Source organism: Lates calcarifer, linkage group LG3 (genome assembly GCF_001640805.2).
Source record: "Lates calcarifer isolate ASB-BC8 linkage group LG3, TLL_Latcal_v3, whole genome shotgun sequence".
Lineage (NCBI taxonomy): Eukaryota > Metazoa > Chordata > Actinopteri > Centropomidae > Lates > Lates calcarifer.
In genome coordinates this window covers 19592582-19619249 of record NC_066835.1, presented here as the reverse complement: position 1 = coordinate 19619249, position 26668 = coordinate 19592582, and the positions used below count along the sequence as shown (strand labels likewise).

At 41.3% G+C, this 26668-nt stretch overlaps 2 protein-coding genes across 2 annotated transcripts in view; one reads left to right on the top strand and one right to left on the bottom strand.

Annotated features, from left to right (window-relative positions):
• The window catches only part of LOC108881900 (class I histocompatibility antigen, F10 alpha chain), a 272592-nt gene extending 265850 nt beyond the window's left edge, over positions 1–6742 (bottom strand). Inside the window, exon 1 of the mRNA XM_051068650.1 lies at positions 6733–6742. The gene's annotated coding sequence lies outside the window, so the exon portion shown is untranslated. The remainder of the gene's footprint in view (positions 1–6732) is intronic.
• The window catches only part of pvrl2l (PVR cell adhesion molecule related 2 like), a 240027-nt gene that overhangs the window by 106195 nt on the left and 107164 nt on the right, over positions 1–26668 (top strand). The window contains 4 exon segments of the mRNA XM_051068575.1: positions 8086–8379; positions 11435–11552; positions 12202–12253; positions 12255–12351. Coding sequence (XP_050924532.1) covers positions 8086–8379; positions 11435–11552; positions 12202–12253; positions 12255–12351 — 561 coding nt within the window.

Sequence of the window (26668 nt, the reverse complement as noted above, 5' to 3'; positions counted from 1 at the left end):
CAATGATAAGGTTCAGAATGGGCGTCACTGGTTTTGGGGAATGCAGTTGTCATGATTTTGGCAGAGGGGTGGCCCACACTGTCAGACTTTAAAACCCCCAGTTCTAATTAGATAATAAGTAGTATAATATGTAATTGGCAAGATGTTAAGATACCCCTACACACCTGTTAGCTGTTATTCTCTGAACAGTTTAATTCCCATTTATCAGCAGGCTACATCACTGCAAACACTTAGCAAGCAGTGGCCAGAATGTGAAATCTGGAGAACTGCTTTAAGTTACCTCAGTGTCTTGATTTTTGAAACTGAGTGGATGTTTAGTTGCTGTTAGCAGGGGACGCATCCTGTTTGTAATCGGAGACAGCTGGTGTTATTCATCCACCCACATGTCCTCCCATTTGCACTCCGCTTACAAAGGAATCAGATGCCTGGTGTCGTTCTCTTGCAGTTAACAGCACTGAGGAGGTTTCATGCTTGAATGTGAATAACAACAGTTCCCTTGATTGTTATATAGAAGTGCTGTGCTTACAGTATATGGCCCTTAGCATCAGTGCTCATATGATAAAGAGGGCATACATTCAGTATAACAATGGGCTCAGGGAACAATCTGAGATTATATATTTTGAACTGAAATACTGCATTTACTGAAATCACATTCTACTGCAGTTTAATGCAGTTTGACAGGTACTTTTTCCTTTTTTATTGTGTGAATTTAGTTTGTCAGGGCGAAATCTGGAAGATTTTTTTCCTTTTTTCATCAACTGGGTGCAATTTCATATAATTTTATATATTTGGTCCTAGTACAATAATAGGAATAACTGAAAGACAGTTGGATTTCTGAAAGAATCTAAAGCATTCAGGTGTGCTGACACTGTGTAGTTAATTTGTTCCTGCCTCAAATGTTGGTCTGGGGATTCCTTATCTGCTACGCTAAAATAGCACGCATAGACTCTCCTGTAAGTCACTGTGGAGGTGCTTTACAATAAGTGGGCAATAATTAAAATATATTGATTACAGTATGCCAGTTGTTGCAGCTAGTATGGTTCATGGAAAGAAGTGCTTTACAATTCCTTTCATGTGTTTTCCCAGCTGGGCCAGCAATATTTTCCTCAGTAGTTTTTCTAAGTAAACCTTCACACAACAATACAAAATCCACTCTTGAAGCTTCTCTCACAGAGAACAGAGCACACAGGAGATGCAGAATTTGGCTGTCTTGCAGAGAAAACACAGAGCGATATTCTGGCGGGCCTGCAGATGGATGTGGGCTAAGCCTTCTAAACTGCTGCTTCTGGCACAAAGCAGAGGTAGACTGGGAAATACCTGCTGGAAAGCTCACTGACTCACCTTTTGTCAGGAATTACAGCAGTGCCAATCTCTCTGGGACAGATTGTCGTCCATTAAAAAATGCACTTTGCGAACTAAGAGTCTCAAAGTCACAGGAAAACAGTTACATTTTACCTTATTGGATATAGAATCCATATCAGCCAATCACATTAGACCTTATCAAATCCACAACTGCTGGCAGCCAATCATATTACATATTATTGGATATAGAACCACCAGCACCCCAATCATATCACAACTTATTTAAGTATGAATACATAATCTTGACAGCCAGTCGTATTATAACTTATTGGATACAGCACCACAGCCAGCCAATCTTATTACCACTTATTGGGATGTGAATAAAGAATCACTCACTTGGCAGTGATATCATATCGTCTTGGATGGGGACCATACAAAATGAATGGTAGCCAATTACACTGCATGTTATTGCATATAGTGTAGCCAGCAGTACAGAAATACAATTGCAGGTGAGGGAGAGTCTAGTAGATCAGTAGCCTCGTGTTAAGTGTTTTTAAGCCCTCAGAGTGAAAAATTATCCTCATAGTTTTGAATTGGAAGAGCAAGGTGGTGAGAGTCCATGCATCAACAGAGTGGATAAGTGGCAGATCAGAGTGTAGCTTCTGCAAGCATTTCTCTCAGCCAGAAATGACTCAATGGTGGAGTTGACACTGATGGGTGTAGCTTAAGTGTGAATTTTTCTCTATTTTTCCTGGCAAAACATTAACATTATTGAAGTCCAGTGAATAAGGCAACAGGCAATAAAATGAAGATTAGCAATCTGGCCACTGCATTAAAAATGTAGTTTAGCCTTAAGCAATGTCCTGATTGCATACTCCATATTCTAGTTCAGTTTTTCAGTCTAGAAAAATGACAATACAGTTCACAGTACTGTAAGTGCTTATTATGTGCATTAACCACAATCATGAAGTGCATATAATTATTAAAAGTCTTACGTGAATGAAATGCCAACATTCATACTGAATTGATGTCCTAATTTTTTAGTACAGGGCTGACAAGTATTAATATGTCTCACAGTGTACAATAATGTGGAGATGAAGGAGGTGTGAGCGTTAGGAAAAAGTCCTAAATTGTACATGATTTATACACTTTTTAGTATTTGAATAATATCAATATGGAATTGGCTCACACTGGAGGTTTTTTTTTACTGAAGCGGTTTGTGACTGCTGCCCACAGGATGGTGAAGGTTATCACAAATAGTGGCAGTGTCATGTTATACAAATGGTTGTTGTACAGGGCTCTTGCTTGTTTGTGCATTGGTAATTAGTTTAGCATTTACTTTGATCAATGAAATTCTTTAATATTAATGTAAGTTTTCTCATGATCTATTGTGTTATAGTCTTAATGAGAAGAAGACAGTAACTGCCACCTGTATTTTTCATGTCTAGCACAGCATTTCCAGGTTTTTTTTTACTTTCATTAAACTCAATAAATTAGACTTTTGACCTTTGGGGCAGTTCTGAGTCTGAGGTGTTTTCTATTCATTCGCACAGGTGATTCATTGATTGCAGCTAGTGAATATAGGAATAAATGCTTTTCTCTACATCAGCTTCTGCAGCCCCAGTAGCTGCTAAGTTGCCAGCAGCAGTAAGAATGTGGTTGCAGCTCCCAGGTGAAAATGTTTGAGAGTGAGAAGGGTCTTGCTCTGAAGAAATCATGTGTGCAAAGCAAACCTTCCCTGGATGAATAAAGGTTAAACAGAAATCATAAGTAATCCCCTCGGCCTACCAGGACAGTGCTTTCTACCTTTTAGGTTCCAGCAGTGATAACACACAGCCAGTACTTGTTCTGCAGCTTGTGTTTATTGGTGTTTTTCCAAAAACATGTCCTTACTGAGTTGAACTACCTTGACTTTCAGAGTTAATAATCCCATTGACCTTATTGATTGTCAGTTACGGAGGGCCTTTATGGCAGGAAAGGACAACCTAAACAAAAAAGGAACAGAGCCATTTTCCAAACCCTTAACATTTGATTCACTAAAACTGACAAAACTGACCAAAACTTGAGATGTTGATAACGGACAACGGAATGCCCTCAAATAGGAGCACTGAATCAGTAAAATTGCAGTTTAATGCAGCAGCATAAAGTGTCTTGAAATGTGAGGCCTTCAGGCTCTTTTTTTATTTGTGTCCAGAGGCAAGTCTGAACTGAGTTTAGATGTCAAAATGATGTGTTTTCAGCTTTTAGTTTTTGCTTTGGATACTGTTATTTATTTAGTTTTCTTTATTTTTTTCAACTCTATTTATTTATTTTACATTTCTGACACTTAGCTAGTGCTCTCAAGCTTAAATTAGCAAAATCACTCTGAAGCTTAAATTAATGCATTTTGTCAACATTTCTAGCAGCCAATAATGAGTTGTCAAAACAACACACACAGCAGAATAATTGCAGTATAAACTATTCCTCTGTTCCTTGAATATGCATTTACTGTTAACAGTTGAGGAGACATAGAGAGCCAAACAGATGTTTTTCCAACAATGTCTGGAATTATTCAGCAGCAGTGTGTCAAGCTGAGAGAATATGTTTACAAACCTGGGCAGCTGGTGAGACATGAATTCCAAAAATTTAACAAGATTCAGAAGCCTTTATTGATTTTTGGCTAATGTATTCAGCAAAGTAGAAAAAAAAAAAAAAAAAAAAAACATCACTTGGCTGCCTTCATCAGAGTACAGCAGTGAATAAATCCATGTTTAGAGAGAGAGAGGAGGAGGAAACATTCATATGTGCCACCAGTCAGTGCTGGTAAATCCAAATGTCTGCTGTGCAGCCTCAGTTTCAGTGTTACCAGACATTGGTTGGTGATCCTACTTCATGTTAAAACCCCAGCTGAACACTGGTGACATATTGTTGCTGTTGTAGGTAGTAAGGAGGATTTAGTTTGTTTCCATTTTGCACTTAAAGATTTAGGTAACAAAGCCAGATGCCCTCAGAAAGTGATCAGGTTTATTTTCAGTGTTTTTCTTTGACCATTTCCTCGTCTGGGGAAGTCTGCTGGATGAATTCAAAACGTATAGAGCTGTGTTGATGGATGACATTGACAGACAGGGGCATTGTATGAAAATATCAAGAAGCAGAGTGTCAAAGAGCACTTAGAGGTTAGACTTGTTTTTATCAAAGAATAAGTCTAAGAGTCTAGAGCCTCTCTAGCAGCTCTGTAAAGCTGGAGATAGTCAGGAGATCACCAAATTACCCACTGTTATTGCTATCCATAGGGTATGATCATAGTGAGCAGCTAATGGATTTAATCAGTGTGTGAAATTTGGACAGATTGCTTCAAATGGTTTCAAGAGCCGCACACAGCAACGCAACCCCGATAGGAGATGATTCTAGGTCAAATTTGGTTGATTTAAGGCAGTAAATGGGTCACTCATGGCAATGGTGAGGGGGGGTTTGGTCCAAAAATGTCTCATCTCTAACAAGCCACATGTAAGAAAAGTGCAGCATTGGGATTCTGGGCCAAGTGGAACAAACTACCAATCTGGTTTAGAGCTAAGTCTTCAAAAGACTCAAGTCTGGCTCTGATTTGGCCCAGTTCTGGTCTTTATCAAGGTTAAGTTGGTGTCCATCCAGCCAGAAATGATGGTTTCATCGCCGGTGCTGTATGGCAGAATGTGGGTCCAATGTAAGTGATGGTGTTGGTCAGTACCAGGCTTCACTAATTTACTGTCTTAGAGTCTGGCTGGTTTCAACACAAAGTCTGTGGCTATGACAGATGTCAGCTGTTCTGTGTGAATGCCACCTTAATTCAGCAACAGCCGACTTCACACTCAGTTACAAATCTTCACACTTGGCGGATATTCCCAGGTTGTTTGGGATTCAAACTGGAAATCTTCCAGTCACAGGCCTTGTTCTGTAACTGCCAAGGTGACAAGAAAGACTGTCTTAAAGAAGTCCCAGCTTAAAGTTAGCGCAAGCACCTCTACTGAAGAGTCCTGAGAATCCCCGGCAGCTACAGGGGCAGTTCCACAGCAAATGACTCAGCAAAATTGGAAATGTGAAGTTTGGAAAAGTTTATAACTGTAATATCTCTGGTATTAAAACTACAATCCTTGGTCAAACACTCATCAAAATGCTATTTGAATACTTAGAATCAAAGCATGTGGTGAATATGAGCTCTACAGAAATGCATTCACCTCTTAAGCTTTCTAAGTGATTGGTTTCATAAACCTAACACACCTCATGCAGTTAATGGTGTTTGGAAACATTAGTGTAATGCATTTTTCCTGTCTCCTTGTCAGTCACTGGCATTCAGCCTGTTGATACTACCACAGCGGGGTAGAGGGCGGGTGTGAGGGGTGCAGTGCTCATTCAGCTCTGTTTGCATGGCTTGCTTTCTAATTGCTCTGTATTCAGAATGACTCAGACCGATGTGAGGAGCTCAATTGGATGCAATGTCACGAAACACATCAGGGACGGATACTCACGACTTGTTAAAGTCCCCAGATCAATCCAAACCCCTCTCCACCACCCTGCTTTACTCTCTTCTCCTTTCTGCATGGCCATTCTCTCTCTTTCTCTCATTATGTTTGTTTTAACTCCTCTGTTGTCCTCTCTGTTTGTGTCCACTCTACTTTCATTTGCTTATCTCCTTCATGTCTGTTTCCTCTTGTCTTCTTTCGTCTCAGCTCTCCATGTCTATTTGTGTTATTCTGTCTTAGGTTATCTTCAGGTATTACAGAGACAATATTTTAAGACTTTTTAATGCTGCCTGGATTTGGATTTTAGATCAACTTTGAAGCCAGTTGCAATGGCAAAGCCGACACTACTGTGCATCATCCACAAATAAACATAGCTAATGACTGACTATAAATTGACATAAGAAAGAAATAATGATTAAAGGCAGTTAAAGGAGAAATAGAGTTGCAGATACAGTGGATTTGTCCTATTGACCCATCTTACATAATACTTCTAAAAGATTGAGAAACATCTATGCTGTCTTTTTTCTATTTTCTTTTTTCTAGTGGCTGAATTCAAAATTTGCCTTGTTGTTCTGCTCTTAAAATTCACTACCAACTTGATGTATTGCTGTCCTGTAAACTTATTAGTAAACTGAGCTAATGAATAAAAATGGAGGAGCACATTAACTAGTGATTGGCACCACAATCAGTGGCACAGCAAAATTCCTCCACAAATCTTTGTTAAATAATAGGTTGTACTAGAGAGGAGAGGATTTGAACATGTTGTCTGCTTCAGAAGTCAAAAGTGTTTGATATTTGGCTCGGAGGAGTTAAAAGCTTTCCATCAGAGAGAGCGCCGAGACGCAGTATCATTTAAGTATGGGGATAAAAGTGCATATTTTTAGTCTTTCCTGGAAGCCATTCATAGTGTTGGCCAGAGAGAGCAGTATAAACCCATTCTGATGCTGTAGCTTTGTTTCCTTACAGGTCATCGCTCTCAAGACGAGTTGATATTGGTCAACAACTCAAATTTGCAGGTCACCAAAGTTGAACTCAATGTGACACATGATGCAGATTTACTTCATCCCCCAGAGCAAATTCTTGATTTGTAAATAGATTTTGTGGTAAAATATCACCATTTTAAATGCTGGTATGAAGGGGTCAAGAATATGAGACCTTTAATGATTCAGTGTTTCTAATGCCTTGATGGAAAACATTTCAGTATACCTAGTATTTGTAGGTTTTGTTGGCTGGTATTATATTTTCCTTATTATCATGGATGAATTTAATTGGAGAAAATGTTCAACTACTTTAAAGGTTAATAGAAATATAAACTTGTCGGTTCCTTAAAATGGTGGAAAGAAATCCACCAGAGAACACATAGACAAGCAAATTTCTCCAGTGGTAGTGGCCTTGATAAAACAGTAAGCAGTGGCACTTGCCATCACAAAATAATGGAACTCACTGACATTTACAGATTGACTAGTGGTGTCAGAGGTTGGGTTGTTGCTTAAAGAGAGGAAGGACACTGTCATGGAACATTGCCACTTAATAGAATAAGTTAACTTAGATTTAACAAAGCTAATGTGACACGACATGGAAAGTAAAGTTTTGCATATCACTATTGCAGTGTGAAAGCCTTGTAACTATTGGTTTGTGTGATGTTTCACTTCACTTGAGGGATTACCTGCAAAAAATTATTTGATGATGGATGAAGTTCATTCAGAAGCTATTGGTGCCAGAAACTGCATGATCACTGAGTCAAAGACAAAGCTGTTAAACAGTTTCAAAGGAACAATGTATGAGGCATGTGTTTTGTTGTGGATTAGTATAAGAGCATACAGGCTGTTGTTAAGTGATGAGAAACTTCTAATAACTGGATGTAAACATTGTAATGCTTTATAACACCTTAGATTTAGATAAGACTTTTTAGGGATCTGTCTGTACTTTCTCTCTCTCTCTCCCTGATGTTGAGTGGCCTAGGGTCACACCAGAGGGCCTCTCCCTCCTCTGAGTTTCATTACAACCACAGTAGGATGCCACGGTGTATATGCACAACAAACTGATTGAACCTCCTCCTCCTCTGCTGTTTCCCTGCCCTCCTCCCTCTCCTTCTCCTCTGCCTCATGTTTGATGTCTCTTTCCTTTCACCCCCTTTATTTATTCATCTCTTTTCCTCTGCTACGTTTTTCATTTTTCTCTGTTCTCCTCATCCCTTGTGTCCTGTGTGGATTGCTATCATCTCTTCCCTCTGTCTATCTTTCCATCCCGTTTTTTTATCTCCCTCTCTGTCCTTCCCCTCGTCTTTCTTATCCTCTCCCCGCAGCCAAGCCTAAGAACTCAGCCAAGGTGGTGACAGTCCAGGCCGGCACTAAATCGGTGGTGGTAGCCCAGTGCGAGGCGGCGGAGGGCAAACCAGCAGCCACCATCAAGTGGCTGGCGTCAGTTGGAGGCAACCACTCAACCAGCACCACAAATGGCCCGGACGGGACGGTGACGGTACGCAGCGAGTATCGTCTGGTTCCAACACCGACGGATAACGGCAGAGAGGTGACCTGCATGGTCGACCAGAGGACACAGGAGCGGCCGTGGGTCTACCCTGTTAAACTCTCTGTGGAGTGTAAGGAAGACACACAAAAACACAGACACTGATATTTCTTTTTCTTCTTTTTTTTCTTTTTGAGCATAAACAAAAAACACTGCATAGCCCCTGAGGATACTTTCTCACTATCAGGTGTCATGGGTCCAGCTAAGGATACAAATAGCTTGGCTGGATCCAAAAGTGCAGACTGCCAATAACTTTAGAGACAGATCAGTGCCTTGCCAGAGCCTCTGGGCTTTAACTTTGGCAGTCACCTGCAGACCTTTTACCACTAATCTATAGACATTACACAGAGTGCCAACTATAAAGACAAACAGTCCACACCTCTATCAACACTTTGAGACAGAAATGATGAAAGGGTGATACTTTATTATGTTAGTGTGCAGCACTTTATCCATACACTCTAAGTCAGTTCTCTAATAACCTACAGTGTACAACGAAACTGACTACACAGTATCTATATACAGATGGACAACAAATTAAAGGAAAAACATCTGTATTTAAACTGAATATATGGGTATATAGATATATACAAAATATAAACAGCATTTAGCCACAACAGAAAAACCAGTAACTGGTTTTTGGCTGACTGGCATACATACAGTTAGTATATATAGAAGAACCAACTGCAACAAAAGTTAGTACACCCTTCTTCAGTGAGATTTGATTCCTTTATTTTTTTCAGTCTTGTCTATGTCCAGCTTTATTTTTGACAACAGATCCAATCCTCCTGGGCATGGATTATACCAGTCTTGTACAAATCTGTAGGGAGATGTTCTGCCATTCTTCACAGATAATTCTTTTCAGATGCTCTTTGCTGGAGAGGTTTTGTTGCTCTGCCTTCCAGTTTAAAATTTAATACAGTCAGGGGACATACTACCTGCTCAGAGTTTCTAAAAATCACACGTTTGTAGTGTGTGTAGAATCATTAATCATTATATCATCATTGACTTTTAACCTTGTTCATGCAGTTTGCAGTGATCACAGGTAAAATGAGTTTTGTTGCAGTGGTAACCGGTTTGCTCACTATGTTGCATAAAGGTTGTACTTTAGGGCCATATTTTGAAATGTAGTCTATCTAACCTGTTTTTGGTGCCAGTATTTATATATTTGGTCTTTGGTTGAAACTCTTTTTGGTGAATTTGCAAAGGAAAAAAACCTTAAAACCACTTTTAAAATCAATTCTGCCTTGGGTAAAGTTGTTTTAAACCTTTACTCACCGAGCACAGTAGTCTCTATCTAAGATCTTTTTTATTAAACAAATGATCTGACATACTTACATTACAGTTATCCTATATTTATGATGTACCATCTATGTTTCATTCTTGTTATTGTGATTCTGTACAACAGCAGGATGGTACTTGTAGCAATTGTAATTGTAGCATCCTTCAAAGTCTCTTTGTTCACCACCACTTCTCCTTTGTTGTTAATTTTTTAGCAGATTGTGACAAATGCATACATCTAGAATTCTGTAATTACATACAATCGGAGGGCAGACAAAACAGATGACTGTGGTAACATCCGATCTTAAACCTAAACCCAAATTTTCAACGCTGTACTGAAGAAGTAAGAAACGCAAAATGTTGGCACTTGTGAGAATTTTCATCTTTTTGTTCTCTCAGGACTTCTTGCCCCCAGGACTATATAAAATCAAGAACGCACATGTTTACACACAGATGCACGCACACACATTGCTTTCATTTGATCCATTAAATTCCATTCTAATTTACGTGGGATTAAAATATTACACAGGTTCAGCATGGCTTTACAGAGATTTAGGCATGCTGACAGCATCGTCTCAACTGTATGACCTCGCTGCCGTTTACTGCAAAGATGGAACTGATTGTCTTTGTTCAGCCTCTTTTTTGTAATCTGCAATTTTTAGACTGCATACGCACACACACAAACACTGACAACATACACACACAATCAAACTGCCTGTCAAGCTGTCAAGCTGTTACTAGAAATAATGAGGAAATATATATCAAGAAACTCTTGTACCTGCACAAGACCCCTGGCTACACACACATGGGGTCATGCCTGCCCATCAAGCTGTCAAATTATCTTTGCGTATGTCTTACAACCCATAGCATAAAGACAGGTGAGATCACTCTGCCTTGTTTGTGTTCACATTTGAGCATATCTATGGTTTTATGTGTGCACGTACTGTACATGTGCATATTCTGTACACCCACACACACTATGTCTCTGCATATATACAAGTAGATTCAGCTGCTGTGTTTGTGTAGTGTCTAATGTGAACACAAACAAGTCTGAGATCTCTCACCTGTGTGTATGCTGTGGGCTGTAAGACATGAGAATGTTTGTACTCCTGTACATGTAAGGCCAATGATTCCTTAGTCTCTAACCCTAATTTAAACCTTATTCAAACTTTAATCGTAAAACCAACCTTTAGCTGAAGTGAGGACTGGCAAAAAAATTCCTCACTCTCAGAACTGGTCCTCACAAACATAGAAGTATCAGAGCACACACATGCACACACTGTGACTCCTCGCTGGGCATGTGTTAGTTTAGTGATGGTGTGGGGGATCATGTCTCCTGCTGTGTAACTCAGATCAGCTTTTATAGGTCAGCGCTCTCTAGGAGGACACACATACAATCACACAGACTATCACGGCACACGCTTACCCTCCTGTCCTGCTGCTTGTCTCTCACCACCTTGACACCCTGTCACTCCTCACACACCTCTCTCCGTTTCTCTCACTCTTTTTTCATTTCAGTCTCTCTGTCTTCAGATTTTTAACATGGAAAACATGATGCTCACAGTTCACTGTGCACAGTTCATGGTATGAAATGATGTGTAACTGTGACCTGCTTTCAATCAAGTTGTTAAATACACTGGTCTGCCGTGGTTTACAGACATTATGAACCACGCAACTTGAAAATTGGACTTGCTTCTGGAATCGGCATCCTCTACAACCCTGAAGCAGGAACAGTGATCTGTCCAAGCACTGTATTCTTGACACAATACAGAATAATATCTTTTTATTCCATTTTTTGTCCCGATACCAACTGTATTTTCTCTTTGTCTGTCCCTCTCTCTCTCTTTCAGACCCGCCCTCTGTGTCCATAGAGGGATACGACAACAACTGGTACGTCGGCCGTTCAGATGCCGCACTCCTCTGCCTGGCCAACGCCAATCCTGCACCCACCACCATCACCTGGACCGCGTAAGAATCACACTCTAACCATCTGTGCAGTCGATTTGTCTCCCTCCACCTACGTCTGAGAGAGTGACAGAGTTTCTAATTATTGCTATAATCGCGACAGAAGCGTGCAATCTTTCTTCTTTAATGATAATTTCTTAGTGAATTTTGATAAACACGAATACTCTTAACATCTCATCCTGATGGACAGATGGTGTACTCTGTGTGTGTGTGTGTGTGTGTGTGTGTGTGGTTTTCTTGATGAATACTGATCAGGGAGACAGAGCGGCTGTTCACATGTCTGTGATTTCTCTCACATTAATGCTGTCTTTGAATATCACAGTCACAAACAGTGTCTTTTTCAACTCTCTATTTATCTTTCCCGTCTTTCCTCTTCTCTCATTTTCCTCTCACTCGCCCTCATATCGATTTGTCTTTTTGATTTTCTTTTGCTTCATCTTATTTTATGCAAAACGTATGGTCTCCTCACTGCTTATTCTTACATCTTTTTCTCTCCCTCCCTCTGTCATCTCATGTTTATTTTTCCCATTATTCCATTATTCCTCATTTCTCCTTTCCTTTCTAAACTCTCTCCCTTTCTCTCATCTCTCCTTCATCTTTAAATTTTTCAACTCACCAAATCCTCCCTTCCATTCCTTCTTTTCCTTTCCAGGGCGTCTGGTTCTTTGCCAGACACGGTGGTGGTGGACGGCAACAAGCTGATCGGTGAGGAAGGTGGACGACGCAGTCAACACCACATTCATCTGTGAGGTCAAGAACAAGCACGGAGCCAGCAAGCACCAGATCACCACCATCGTCATCGGTGAGTCCATCGACCTGCAGGCAGCACACATTCACATACATGCTGCACATGTGTGGAAGTATGCACAGATGCACTGAACGTAGAGACCAGTGGAAATGCATGTATATTTACCAACAAATATGATGAACACACTTAAATGACACAACGCAACATCCCATTAAACACAGTGAAACTATTTTGTCAAGCAGCATGCGATTACTCTACCGCATACACACATATACACACACTGTGACTCATGCTAGTAAGCTGATGTTACTCAATATATCATACTGTGCACAGGTGTATGTACACAGTCTGCTGTGTATGCCTTGGCACATGATCACACACACACACACACATGGACATTTGCATGCACATACAGTTCACATCCCTCCTCATACATGCAGGTACACTTGCACACATGCATGCACAGAAACATAAATCTCTCTCTCTCATACACACTCACACACACATGCTGGGATCAGGGCTGATATGAGAACTGCAGGGATGCTGGTCTCTCTCAATCTTCACATTGGATTTTTTCATGTTTTCCTCCTCGCTGGCCAGCTTTTAGCAAGGCACGGCGGAGGCTTTTGATTGACCCTTTCCCCACAGCAGGGCCAAATTGCAGGACAAGGGCCAACTCGAAACTCGAAATGTTTATAACTACGGGTCGAAACCACTCTTCTTGAAACTGGAGTCTATATGGCCACGCTGCGTCTGGGAAACTGTAGCTCAGCCGAACATAAATTAAATGTGAATTGTGGTTTATGAGTCTGAGAGTAGGCCCTCGTTAGAGTGTTTTGGTCCTGCGGTGGATGCTATGGTGTTGGGATTGTTGGAGGGTTTCTATAAATTTTTCCAAGGGGTTCAAGTTGGTGTGAGCCAGTTTGCCCAGGTTTGTTTTTCTTTCTCTCTTTTTTTTTAGTCTTTTGCCTTTTTTGTATTCACTTTTTTTTTTTACATAACAACTAACTCCTCCTAAGCATAAGTGCTCTTTCTTTTAAGTTTTCTTTCCTCTTTTACCTTTACATCTCCCCTTCTGTCTGACAGAGTATGACCACTTTGTTTGCATGCACTCTTGATCTTTCTGGTGGTTCTTGACTTTTGACGTTTGCTAGTCCGGTGATTCGGCTGCTGTTGCCATGGTGTTGGGCCAGGGGTTTTTCTCTTCCTCTGCCCTCTGACGCTTTCACACATCGATCCGACACACACACATACCTCTGCACTCACAAGCACATGTACACAGGAACATGTCCGCATGCTGAAAAGCCTCACTGCACATCAGCAGGCAGGCCTCAAAACCTGTTAGAGAGGCTTTTTTTATCACCGTGTGTGTTGCACTCCACACTGCCTGCTTGACTGGTCAAAAATGCTTTCCTTCCTTCTTCTACAATTCTTCTTTTTGAGGAATTAGTTTGAATAATCACTGTGTTGAGCTTCATAACAAAACAAAGCAAAACTTCTACTATTTTGCCAAAAGATAGAGAGAAAGCTACATTTAGAAAATCCGTGGGAAATCGGAGCTGGAGATTTGAATTGTCTCCTCTGAGAACAAAGATGCTTTGTAGCCAGGCGGTGTGTTGGGAGGGATGTGTGGGAGGTTCAGAAGTGGCTAAGCTGCTACTGTTCTTGCTGGAAGCATAGCATTGTGACTGACTCAAAGTATCAGGGAGGGTACTCTTTCCCCTGCTAGCACATACACACACATAAGCTCAACACACTGAAATTACAGACCCAAGTAAAGTCCACACATTACTCACAAAGTACACACACACATGCTTAGAGGACTTTGAGGGCTCTCTCTCTCACACACACACACGCACAAATGTTTTATCTTTCCAAGTACCTGCGATCAAGCCCAGGCTTTGTGATTCATCCTCTCCTGTGTTAAATGTATCCCGGTGTTTCATGGTTTGCTTGTGTTCGACCACAGTAAAACGACTACATGGGTTTAAAGACTTAATCTCTCAGTTTAACATGTTTACTTATAGAAGGTGAGTGCCAGAAATCAGAATGAAGCAGGTGAAGTGTGGGATGACGGAGCGCTTTGTTGAATGAACAAACAAAATCCATGGCTTTGCTGTTTTTTTTTTTCCCTTTTCCAAAATGACTTCAAGTGACTACATAGGGAGTTTGTGTATTGCTAAAGGACACTTAGATACACCTTGACAGATAACTATTGGTTGACCATTATCAAACATTATGTAAGTAATGTAAGCAAACTGCCACGAGTTTGCATTGCTTATGTATCTGTGGCCATAAAAATAAACATTAGCCACTACAACATAGACTCAGATGAAGTTCTAGTCCTGTAAAGGAAATGTGACCACATTCATATGTGCATTAAATAACCTCCTAATTGTGGTGAAAGCTTGTGAATCATGACCTATAATGAGAGCCTTCCTCACACCGAATTGGGCCACCAACTCATTCCCCCGGGCCAGTTAACAGAACAACAGCCCCTGATTATTTAGATTCCTTTTCTTCTGCACTGGCCCAGTTCTAAAGCAACCTATCCCTGAAATCTCCCAACACTCCAGATGGCCAGTCTGCCACTGGTAGTGAATCATAACAGGACTGGATCATTTCATTCACCTTTGTGAAAATTATCACACATGAGGCTTAATGATTCATTCGGTCTCACACAGCAGGTTAGTTACTAATTACAGCACACCAGCAGCTAAACCAGTGAGCACACATCATGAATTAATCATGTACCCTTTGACCAGAAGACGCGTTGTTGCTTCTCCATCTTAGCACTTCTTTCAGTCTGTTACAGAACATTAACACCTCGCTTATACGAAACACAAGTCACCAACTTGATGGTTTAGGTTTTGCTTTGGTGTGAAATATTTAATTGTTTGTAATGTGTGGCATTTTCCAGAGACAAAAGCTTTTTACCTCGATAACAAGTTGGCGTGTTAACAGCAATAAGAGTGTGCTAGTTCTTTTTACTTCACCAGCTCACTGTGGCCATCCCTTCCCTGCGATATTTAAAAATCACCACTGACAAAATAACTCGGGTATATCTTCCTGTGTTTAACAATATCGCCACTAACAAAGAACACTAACTCAGGAGCCTTGTGCTTTGCATTTCATATAGCTGGTTCACACTTCACTGTGGTTCAACTGCAGTTCAAAAACTCCTACTGCTAAGACAGTGCTGAGAGCTGAACACAACATTAGTAGACACCTGCAGTACCATGCATGTATTCAGCCAATTAGATCAGCACAAGATACAGCCTTGGTTGAGGTAGGAGACCATTACAGGCTGGCCTCAGCTGACCCATTTAGAGAGCAGGTAGACAGTATCAAAAGGTCAGTGCAGTTGTCTTCTGCTGTGAGGCTACTGTCAAAATGCATATAATCATAGCTTGCTATGCCTTGGTGCAGCTTAACTGTGCTCTACTGAGAACTTGAGATTAGTTGGTGACTATAAGCTGATTAAGGTTTTTTATTTTCAAATACAGCTGGCATGGAAGTCATCACCATAGAAATCATTTTCACAATTTTCTCCAAGTTTCACTGATATAAAAGTGGCTTGGTGTCTCACCTTAAAACATTTCCTTCAGTAACTGTGTGTCTCTTCGTTTTGGATCAGAGTGATCACGCTTTTGTTCAGAAGACATCTGCGTTTCCTGAAGTAAAGCCATTATGAGTAAACCACTTGTCACTAACTGTAGTGATAGAAGCCAGTTCCAGTTTCTCAGCATGAGATCTAAACTGTCAGGCGTGGAAGACCCCGGCTCTCAATAATGTAACAGTTAATACCCTGGCACTTTGTGTACACGGGCCCAACACTCTCCACTAATTTCCCTGCTGAGAACTGTTAATGGCTCCTCTCTGTTCTGGTAAATGGTAGATGAAAGCACTGTGCTGTCTGGCTTTTCTGCTGCTGTCAAGCAGCCGTCACGTGTCATGATCATCCCCTTAGCCTCCACCGGGGCCACGATTTAGAGGAGGAGGAGGAGCCTGAGGAGGAGGTGTGGGGTTGCATGAGAAAAAGAAAGAGATTGGGGGGGTAGAGGTGCGTTCAGGAGAAAGAAGAGAGCAAAGGAAAGTGGAGTAAGATGGGGAGAGGAAGGAAGTGGGGAGGGAGGAAGAGGAGATAGGGGATGAAGCAGAGTTGAAGAGGCATTAGAGGCATTTTGAGAGGCCTAATAAACACACGCAGTCCATTCCTCTCTCATGTATACTGCGCTCTCAGGAGTAAACGCTGTTGTAAGACAGCAAGAGATTTTTGCAAGTGTTTTGCTGACTAGAGTGAAACACCCCCCTCCCCTGAACTCCCATCCGTTAACATGCACATGATGCCAGCTATGCATGAGTTGCTTAGCTGCCACAGTGCCAGCTGGATCTGCCCAGTGCACCGTGCACAGAGAGCGGGAAAGGATGTTGGCAGAAAAAAAAATGATTGGAGTGGAGGATGGGAGGGGATATGAGTAGGGGGCAGCAGAAAAAAGACAGCGAGATTGCAGAAGGGCTGAAAACTGAGATAAAGGCGAGTGTTGGGGGTGGAGAGAGGGCTGGGGAAGCACAAACAGAGGTAACAGCAGGAGGATGGTAGCAGGAAAGTCCTCTAAAAACTCTGATGACTCCTGGTCCACTTTGAAAGAGTGAGCTGGCAGGAGGCTGTGACCCAGTCTGTCCTCTACCCCTCCACCCATCACTCCAACCCCCCCATACATCCAGTCCTTTCATGGGGAGTCCAGCTGGCACTGGGCTGGGGGCGGTTGTTGCAGTTCAAATACACATGCACACATGCGCAAACACACACCCTTTTACACACTCAATACACAGTCACATCTGAGTGGACCAGTGGAGAAACATTTCCTGGATTGCCTGCGGCAAGCGAGATAGCTGTCCACTGGAAAGACACATACTCACTTTGTAGACACACACACATAAATATATACACAGTGTTTCACACGTGCACACACAAACAAATTGGACCATGCAGCTCTGTGCATAAAATAATCAGATGATCTAGCCGTGGGGGAAAACGCTGGACATACACCCCCAGCTAACCTCTGCACAGGCTAAATGAAACACACACACTGTATGCAGATACACACAGACTGGGCTATGGAATAAAGGACTAGTTGTAACAGGGTCATATATTTAATTTGATAAAAATGTAACTCATTATATTACTCTCAAAAATATCCTGAGAAAAGACATAGAGCTGCAGCTAATGGTTATTTCCATTATAAATTAAGCTACTGGTTATTTTCTTGATTGATGGATTAATCTTTTAGTCTTTTAAATTTGCATGCCATGAATCCCAGCTTCTTTTTGTCCTGACCAGTTCAAAAACCAAAGATAATCAGTTTTCTATCACAGAAGACAAAGAAAACTAGAGGAAAGAGAGAAAAGATGAGCTGATTATCAAAATTAATTGACTGATCATTTCAGCTCTACAACATGAAAGGTAGAAGATCAATATTGGAATATCACTATTTGAGCTACTGCATTAGCAAATAGTAATACTCAGAGAAATGGACTTGACTATGGTTTAAACTACATTAAAATATCAACATAAAAAGAAGAGATACTGATTTGGTGTCTGATTCATTCATGTATTGTTTCCTCTGCCTGCCTTTTCTCCTTTGTCTCCCTGTGGTTCTTGTGTTACAAACTTGATAGAAATCTCCCTGTTTCAGTTTTTTATCATGCTCACATCTCAACCTCAAACATACAAAGTAATATGAATCCACTACTGAACGTTTCTTGGTTAATATTACCAATTTTGTTTGTAATTTGTTGCAGGAATATGCCCAATTCTGCAAATACGCACTGGTTGAGTCATCCATATGTAATTCTCACTCACTGTCCTCTCTACTCAATTCCTCTCAGAAACACAGACATAAACCTGCAGCTAACTACCATGTCTTTGTAGTTCTTCAGGGCTTAGTGTATGTGTTGCTACAGTAACAGACAGGAAATGGCTGCCTGTTTAGACTACTAGTCAGATCCCATCTAATCTTCTCGTCCTGATGGAGCTGATTTAGTTTCCTTTAGTTTGGGCCCCAGGCCACAAAACTGTAGCATCTGACTGAGCAACATGCAGAAGAAAATACTCAACATGCCTTCCTCCTCCTAGATGTGGGAGGTGTGGATATTATGTTAGATTCTGGTTTATTTGTGGATCTGTTCACACAGCAGATGTCAAACCAAAATAACTCAGAAATTAGAAAATCCAATGACAAGACAAAGCGAGGTGCAATTCCATAATAGAATAATATTAGATATTTGGTAAGAAATCTATTTGCTGTATTTTGTCTGCAGAGGAACCTCCTGACAAGAGTTATTAGCGCTGTAATATTTGATTATTCAAAGAATTTGGTGAAATCTGGAAGCCTTGCTGTTTTTTGTTGCTGCTGTATTATTATTATTACTACCTGTGTTGAACTCACCAGTCTGCGCGCACTCATACAGCTGTGATTTATCAAAGCTGTTTGTCTTTCAGAGGAGGTTGGATCGTCCAATGCTGCTAAAACAAACAGTGTTGTCAGAGCTGCACTGCAACACAGTACGTTGTGTCTATGTGTGGTTATTAACAAACATGTTGCTCCATATAAAATGTGCTTAAAAATGATAGAAGATAACAAGTCACTAGGAAATAGCATTTCAGTCGTGTCTTGTTTTCAAAATCGTGGTTAAATAGGATGTTGTGGTGCAATTATTCAGAGATTATTCAAAATAAGTAAATTAAATCCATCAGGATACAGGCAGGATGTGAGGCGAAAGGATCTGCTGTTTTTATGGGTGAACAGTGCTAATAATGACACTTTTTCTCATTTTGTCATAATGAACTTTGCTATGTTTCAGATTTTAGATTATAAAATGGGTTTATGTGCAGATAATCCAACCTTTTACCTCATAGTATGGTATAGGAAAAGAGATTATAATAGGAAAAATAGGAGAAAATGAAATTACTTTTCAGTTAGTTAATTATTTATTTATTTATTTTGATAAATAGATCGATTTAAGGTGTTGAATGTTAAATACTTAAAATAATAAATATCATTTCCATGGTATGGAAATCTTTTTTAATTTCATTGTGAGTTTCAGTTTACATAATTACTTATCTCCTATCAGTTCTGTTACCCTGACAGCTCGGGTGAATCAAAATTTTGGCAGAGAGAATAGGAATGATTTCATCCAGATGAGTTTCATTTCCACAGCCAAGTGATTTCCCAATGAACTTTATCCCCCCAAAAATGGGAACCAACACAGGGAGGGATGCTCTGGCTGTGTATAAAAAATATTTCCCTGTGACAATCAGAAACAAAGCTGAAGAAATCTGATAGAAACTTCCAGAAATCACAGAAAGCGCTTCACTGTTGCCCCCTTGGTGTGACTCTTGGGGCCATGGCCACGCAGGGGTAACGTCTGTCAGGGAGATAAGAGCCGAGGAGAGAGCCTCCAGGCTATGGCTTATCACACACACAGACCTGGAGGGAATACACACACACACACACACACACACACACATATATATATACATGGGGTGGAGGTGTGTGAAGAGATTTGAGGTGGGGGAGGCTTATATCTCACTTCTGTATCACTGGGTGCCCGCCAGTGGCAACTTCAGTCTATTTCTCTATCTGTCTCACAGCAGGATGACCTTCCAGTCAACAGATTACTGCCACCGGTGCAGGGACTCAGAAAGAAAGAAACAAAGCTGTCTGTATGTAACATTTCCGCTTGCACATGTTTATGGCTGGAGCTTGTTCAGTGTCTCAGAAAGGAGGCTGACCCGGGGCAATCAGAGGAAACACTCACAGTGGTGTTTGTATTAATAAAGCCGTGGTGAGAAATAATCATCCCATCTCCAGTCGTGTGATTTCTGGTGGTCGATGACGAGACTCAGTTGCTGATGTAGAGTGGATTTGCAGCATCAGGAAATATTGCCTTGACTATAAACTTTTAAAATTGATAATCTTACAAAGCGCAATTACTACAACTGAGACATAATTATACAGTACTCTAATTGCAGATACCAGACCAATCATTCAGTATTCAGCTACAGTATCATCAGTAGGTGTCACCTCCTCAGAATTTAACACCCAGTGCGTATTTCTTCTTTATAATCATACAGAGGAAATAACCAATTTTCCTCTACTTATAGCAGCTCAAGTAGACATTACTGCAATGTAACCGCAAGACACGTAGTGTTTTAACTGGACAACTCCCTCTTTTTCTCATCTTCACTTTCCTGCTCCTTGTTATGTCATCTCTAATTTTCTCTTTAACTTATAGCAGAACCCAAAGCTGAATGAAACAAGTTCATTCCCTGTGTCTGTGGGTTGTTTTTAAAAGCACTCTGGGAAATGCAGGAAATCGCAAACAGAAAGAGACGAGAGAAAATAGTGACAGAAATGGTAAATTATAACACTAAAGTAAGCAATTATCTCCTGTGTCCCTTGCAGTTATGAAAAAATGACATGTAACGCAGAGACTAATTACCCCTGATGCAAGGCAGCGGCTCAGCACAGAGATGGTGTTTTTACGAATGGGTGGGAGTAGACTATCCCACATGTTAGCAATTAAAATGGTAGTGCTGTTTATTCTTATTTTGGGGCCATGTGCTCTTTAGTTTGTGTATTGAATTAAAATTAATACAAGCATCACTTCACTACTCCAACACGTAGAAGAAGCTAAACCCTAGTAACAGCTGAGGGTAGTTGTTTCCAGCTGTTTTTTTTTTTTTTTTTAGTTTTTAACAGTTATTAGGCTTCTATATCAGAGCCATGGTTATTATTTGAAAGTAAAGCACATCAAGCCAGTCACAATCAACAATTGGCTGTTGTCATGGCTAGAACCAAAGGTATATCTGTATCAGTGCAGACCACAGATAAAGGAATAAACGTCCTGTATAGTAGGCTACTGTTTGGCCCTTCTCTAACATTAGTTGATCTACTGTGTATTGTCCTTCAATATGTACTGCCAGACACCAGCAGGGGGAGAATGGTAGATGTGAGTTAAGGGCATCAGGGTGGCCCGGTGGGGAGAAAAAATGTCTCATTACTGAAAGGTCAACAGTTCAGTCCCAGCAGCCGCTTGTGAGTGTACCAGCAGCCATGTGGCTTGTATAAGACAATGCATCTCCACTCCCTCAGTATGTGTGTAGTCAGTGTTAAAAGACTAAAATGTCAAATGTGGGTCTCATAGTTTTGCCATGTAAGATTCACTGCTGACGTTTGGTGTTAGGCTATTTTCTTGCACCCTAGATTCATGCCACTAATACAGAGTTAGTACCAGCTTTGTTCTTGCGCAGCAAAAATTGGAACTGCTGCATGTTAAAGGTTGAACTGTGATCCAAAGATGAGCCAGACCATAATTAAAGGAAAGCGAATTGAAGTAGAACAAAATAGGTGGATATTTGGGTGAGTTTCTTGTTCTGTGGTAGGTATATATAAATGACATCTAATTAGGATAAGGCCTATAATTAGCTTAAAATACAAAATACCTCCACAGTGTAATAGCTGTGAATTTGGTAAAGTGCCTGTGTGGTACAGGAACAAATTAGCAGAATTAACAGAGGGGATTAGGCCTTTGATTAACTGAAAATGAACAAAAATAGGGTTCAAGAGGTGAAGACAGAGGAATGGGGAGGGTGCTGGCTGCACTGAATAAAGAGTGGTTATTTCTACCAAGTCTCATTGCTAGATTATTTTCTGGGAAGCCAGCCAAAAGTTGGTGTTACATTTTCAGCCGGCGGCGGTCCCTTTTTTGTCCTTCAAGACAGTCGCAGTACCAGAGACAAAGGAAAAACTGAAATGCTGCGAGACCTTAAGAACAGAGGGCCATTTTAACAAGCAGACACTGGAACAATGGCTCCTCTCTTGGAGATTTTACAGGTGGCGTTTGTGTTTTGTTCATCAAGGACTATTTTTTACACTTAAAGAGGAACACTGAGGAGCCACCACCAGCTGAGAACAAGTAAAGGTCTAGATCAGATAAAGGAAAAACTGAAAAAATAGTGAGCTGGGAAAGAATGATTCATCTTTCCTTACTCACAACATGCATAAAAATCTTTTTAAGAAGAAATGGCTAAGATTTTTCTGATGTCTGTCTTGAAGAGGAGGGTCTGCATTATATCAGAATAGCAATTTTTATTGTTCAATTTTGGTTTGATTAAACTGATATTTTATGATCCTGCAGGCAGTTTTGAAACTCAAAGTGAGATATTGATAAGGCTCTTTCTTGCTGTGACAGTATTCAGTCTGAGCTCTGATCTGACCACTGGGAGTCTTTGTTGGTTATAATGTGTAGAACAGCAGTGTTATCAATCAATCATCAGTGAGTGTTAAAATGCCACCCATATCCTCATGTTTTACCCCAGTGTTCAAAGAACCCACTCAAGTTCGACCAATGTGACTTCCCAGTCTAAAAACTCCCCAAACTGGTCTGTGGCCTATTCAACTTCCCATCAGCCAACCTCGGCCCCTACTCTGAAATTTATCCATCTTGTCGAAACAGGATGCATTATTGATACACAGCCAGCAGAGTTGGAATCGGAGCAGAAGGGCTGAGGGGGTTGAGCGTTGCGTGGTATATAGTCTAAATATTTTAAAGAGAGGTACTTGTTTCTCTACGTTCCTTGCCTAAATATTTCACGTTTGGGGCCTGCGCGGGTTGATGCAGTCAAGATTTCAAGACTTTCCCTGTTACTGCTCCAGTCAGAACAGAAGGGTGAGCTCATTGATAGAGCTGAGCCGAGCCGAGGCACTGCTGGTTTCAATCAGGGAGAAGCAGCGTGTGGGTGACCCATGAATGCACAAACGAGCACACGCTTGCACATTGACTCGTCTTGTACTGTATCCACCTCCCCTGGGCTTCTTTCCAGTTCTTCACCCCCCTCTTTTCAGTAGTTGTGGTTTTCTGAATCCGCCAACCAAGTCCCAACTTCTTCAGCTGTCTGGCTCCAGGCAGAATTACATGTAATAATTTAATGCACTTACACAGAAAGATTGTATACTGCACATTACATACATCAAATGTAGTCTGTGTGCACTGAGCATAATGACGTGGTTTTATGATGTGGTGCTGTTGCACAAATCGCCCTCCTGCAATTTACATGCACAAACTCACGTCTCGTATTTGCTTCTACACACAGAATTATTCTGTTATATGCACATTCGGCACTGGACCCATGCACAGGCTCATTCTTCACCGGACTCACAGGGTCAGATGTTAGTTATGTTACCCACAGCTGAAGCTTGGCGAGGGAGTGGTCCATGATTACCTCTGCTCTTCTGCTACTGCTTTCCATTTCAATGTTAAAGACCCTGGGCCACAGCTCAGCTGCTTTTCCCCCCTCTTTTTTAATGCAGTTCATTCCCACACACAGGTACAGATACACACTCACGAATACACACTGACAATCACACAAGGACTTACATAAGCAGATACAGTGCATGCACGTAGACACAGCCTTGAACTCTACAGAGGCAAACAAACACATGCATGCACACACACACATACAAACACATACAAAACATCCAATTTGTGTTGAGGGCTTAGTCACATTTCTCATTTCTCTCCGTGTTGCAACTGCAAGCTATTCCCTCCTGGCCTGACACATCCAAAAACCTCAATAAACCGCCCATCTCACTCTGTTTGTGTGTCCGTGTTTATTTGTGTGTGTGCAAGTGTGTAATAATGGGCCAGACAGAGCAGTCTCTAATCCTGCAGACCAGTGCGATGTCTTTCAATTAGCCAGCAGGGCTTGTTCAGGGCCAGCCAGGGTCAGACTGCTATCACAATCTGCAGCTAATCCACTATGGACTGATCAATGCAGAGAGAGGGAGGAGGGGGAGGAGGGGTGGAAGGTTAGGAAGAAGGAGAGATGGAAAAATGTAGGTTAGAGGTTTCAGGGAGGCAGAGAGGAAAGGTCAGACCTTTAGGCAGGCAAGAGAAGGAGATATAAGCAACATGAAGGCAAGATTGACAGGAGAGAGGGAGAAGAGCAAGGATCGAAATCAGGCTGGTTCCAGACCTCTAAATCACTGTTCACATCTCCACTTTGTTCAGCAGTTTATACAGGGCCGGTGTTGTGGCCACTGACCACAGAAACAAGTTTGAGGCTAAAAGCTACTGTAAGCAGGTGGGTGTGTATTTGTTAGTGCTAAAACAGTGATAAAAACAATGCTAGGATGGTCTTCGTCAAGCAGAAACACAGATGTATGAAGTGATTGATATCTGGTACCATGTTACTACATTTCCAATAAGCCCTATTACTTCCTGCAGCACACGGAATATTACTGTGTAAAATTCACAACCCCATTGTGTTTTGTGCCATAGAGAAATTCTCGGCTGTGCTTTAAAGCACATTTCCTGCTAAATAAGGCCTGCTGTAGTGCCAAATTGGTGGCAACACTTCAAACACCATCTTGAAGCAGATGAGTGTTTGTGGTGGTAGGTTGCAGTGGGTTTGAAGTGCAGAAGATGTGATTAAACCTGAACTGAAATACAGGCTTTCTTTTTATGGATTATCTTTATCTTGACGTAACTGTTGTGCCCCCCGCCATTCAAACACACCAAGCAAGTGCGAAGGTGTTTTGTATTATGTAGTTGTGAGGGCTGCCACCATTGCCATGTTGTTCATTAGTGCAATAATTTAACACTCAGAATTTGGTCTCTAAACTAAACTGGCAGACAGTAAATATACGATAAATAAATTCATAAATCTTTAGATTACAGGTGTTTTGTAACAGTTGAATTGAGAATTGTCCAATTAGTTTTCTTCCTTTTAGCAAGTTAATTTAGTTTGCAATGACCGTAACCTTAACCTTGTAATCACACCAGTTAAACAGTCTAAATTTTCCTCTGTGTTATGTATTAGTTTGGCCCTGTGATGGACTGGTGATCTGTCCAGGGCGTACCCCACCTCTCACCCAGTGTCAGCTGGGATAGGCTCTGGGACCCCCACCACCCTTAACAGATAAGCGGTATAGATAATGGATGGATGGGTGGATGTTATGTATTTGTAGCAATAATTATCAAGTGAAACCAGGTACAAATAAACAGTGTACAGCTGCAGTGAAATGAACGTCTGTCTATTGTATTCATGGATTTTGTTTTGATGTAACAGCCAGTGGGAGTGCATTTGCAGCCATTTAACAGCAAACAGTTTGCTGACATTGCTGTAGTTCTTTTAGATATTGTCTGTGTCAGAAATTCTGGTTCAAACTTACAAATTGGTGGCTGACTTGAACAGTCCTTCCCACTCGGCTGCTTGTAATTCTGGTTGAAAGAATATGACGTGAATGCTGCATTATACCGGAGCTGTTGTCTGAAGCTGTATTGTAAGTAGTGTGCTCTCCACTGTAGGGTGCCAAAAAAATTCCACAGTGAAATGGAAAAACTAGCATCCATGGCATGTACAATGTCATGGACACTGCCTCGCCTAACAGTCCTATAATGCAATGCTCCACATTTCACACTAGTGCTCACCACAAAACTCCTCTCCACCTGGCTACCTTACCCTTCAATCAATAACCAGAAAAGGACATATACTACAAACCTTTTTCACCGCGGTGTTAGCACACACAGACTGAGTAGTGCATATACATCAATCCGTATTTAATAACCATGTTTCCAAAGTATGAGATTGGAGTTTCCATCGACAACACATGACGCAGGCATGAAGTAAATCTAGGTTGGAGGGTATTATTGCTGTCTTGATGTTTGTTTTTCATTTTCTTGGTCCTGATCATATTCATGAACAGGGCAGGAGGAGGAAAGAGGGGGCAGTGAGAGGTGGATAAAGGAGCAAAAAGAGCAGTGACTTTAGAGAGCGGCCTTAATCCTGTCCACACTGGGTTTGCTGTTTCCCTCTCTCGCTGGCTCCCCCATCACCCTCTTCTTCTCCCTCTTCCCTACTCTTTTTTCTGTTTTGAAGGGATGGAAGTGATCCATCTGAAATGAGCAAAGGCACACAAGCACATACTCATTCCCTCCCCTCTCTTTTTCTTTCCCCCTCTTTCTTTCTACTCTCCGGGGCCCCTTTAACCCCCTACTTCTCTCTCTCTCCCCTCTTGTCTTTCACTCTTCTCTCCTCCACGGTCCAGATTTGCTTAGAAATTAGTCACCCGGCCACAAACCGCCCCATTTAAGAGGGAGGGAGCAGTGGAGAGGGGGGGGTGACTTAAAGAGGGAGATGGATTGAGTGAGAGTGGGCGAGAGAGAGAAGAGGGAGGCTGATGGCTGTTTTTCACTCAGCTGGTTTTGTTGATCAGTATCAACAGCCAAGGTCTGGATCCAATCAGCTCCCTGCATTCAGCCAAGCAGAATAAGACTAAAAATATATTTGGCAGTGCACAAC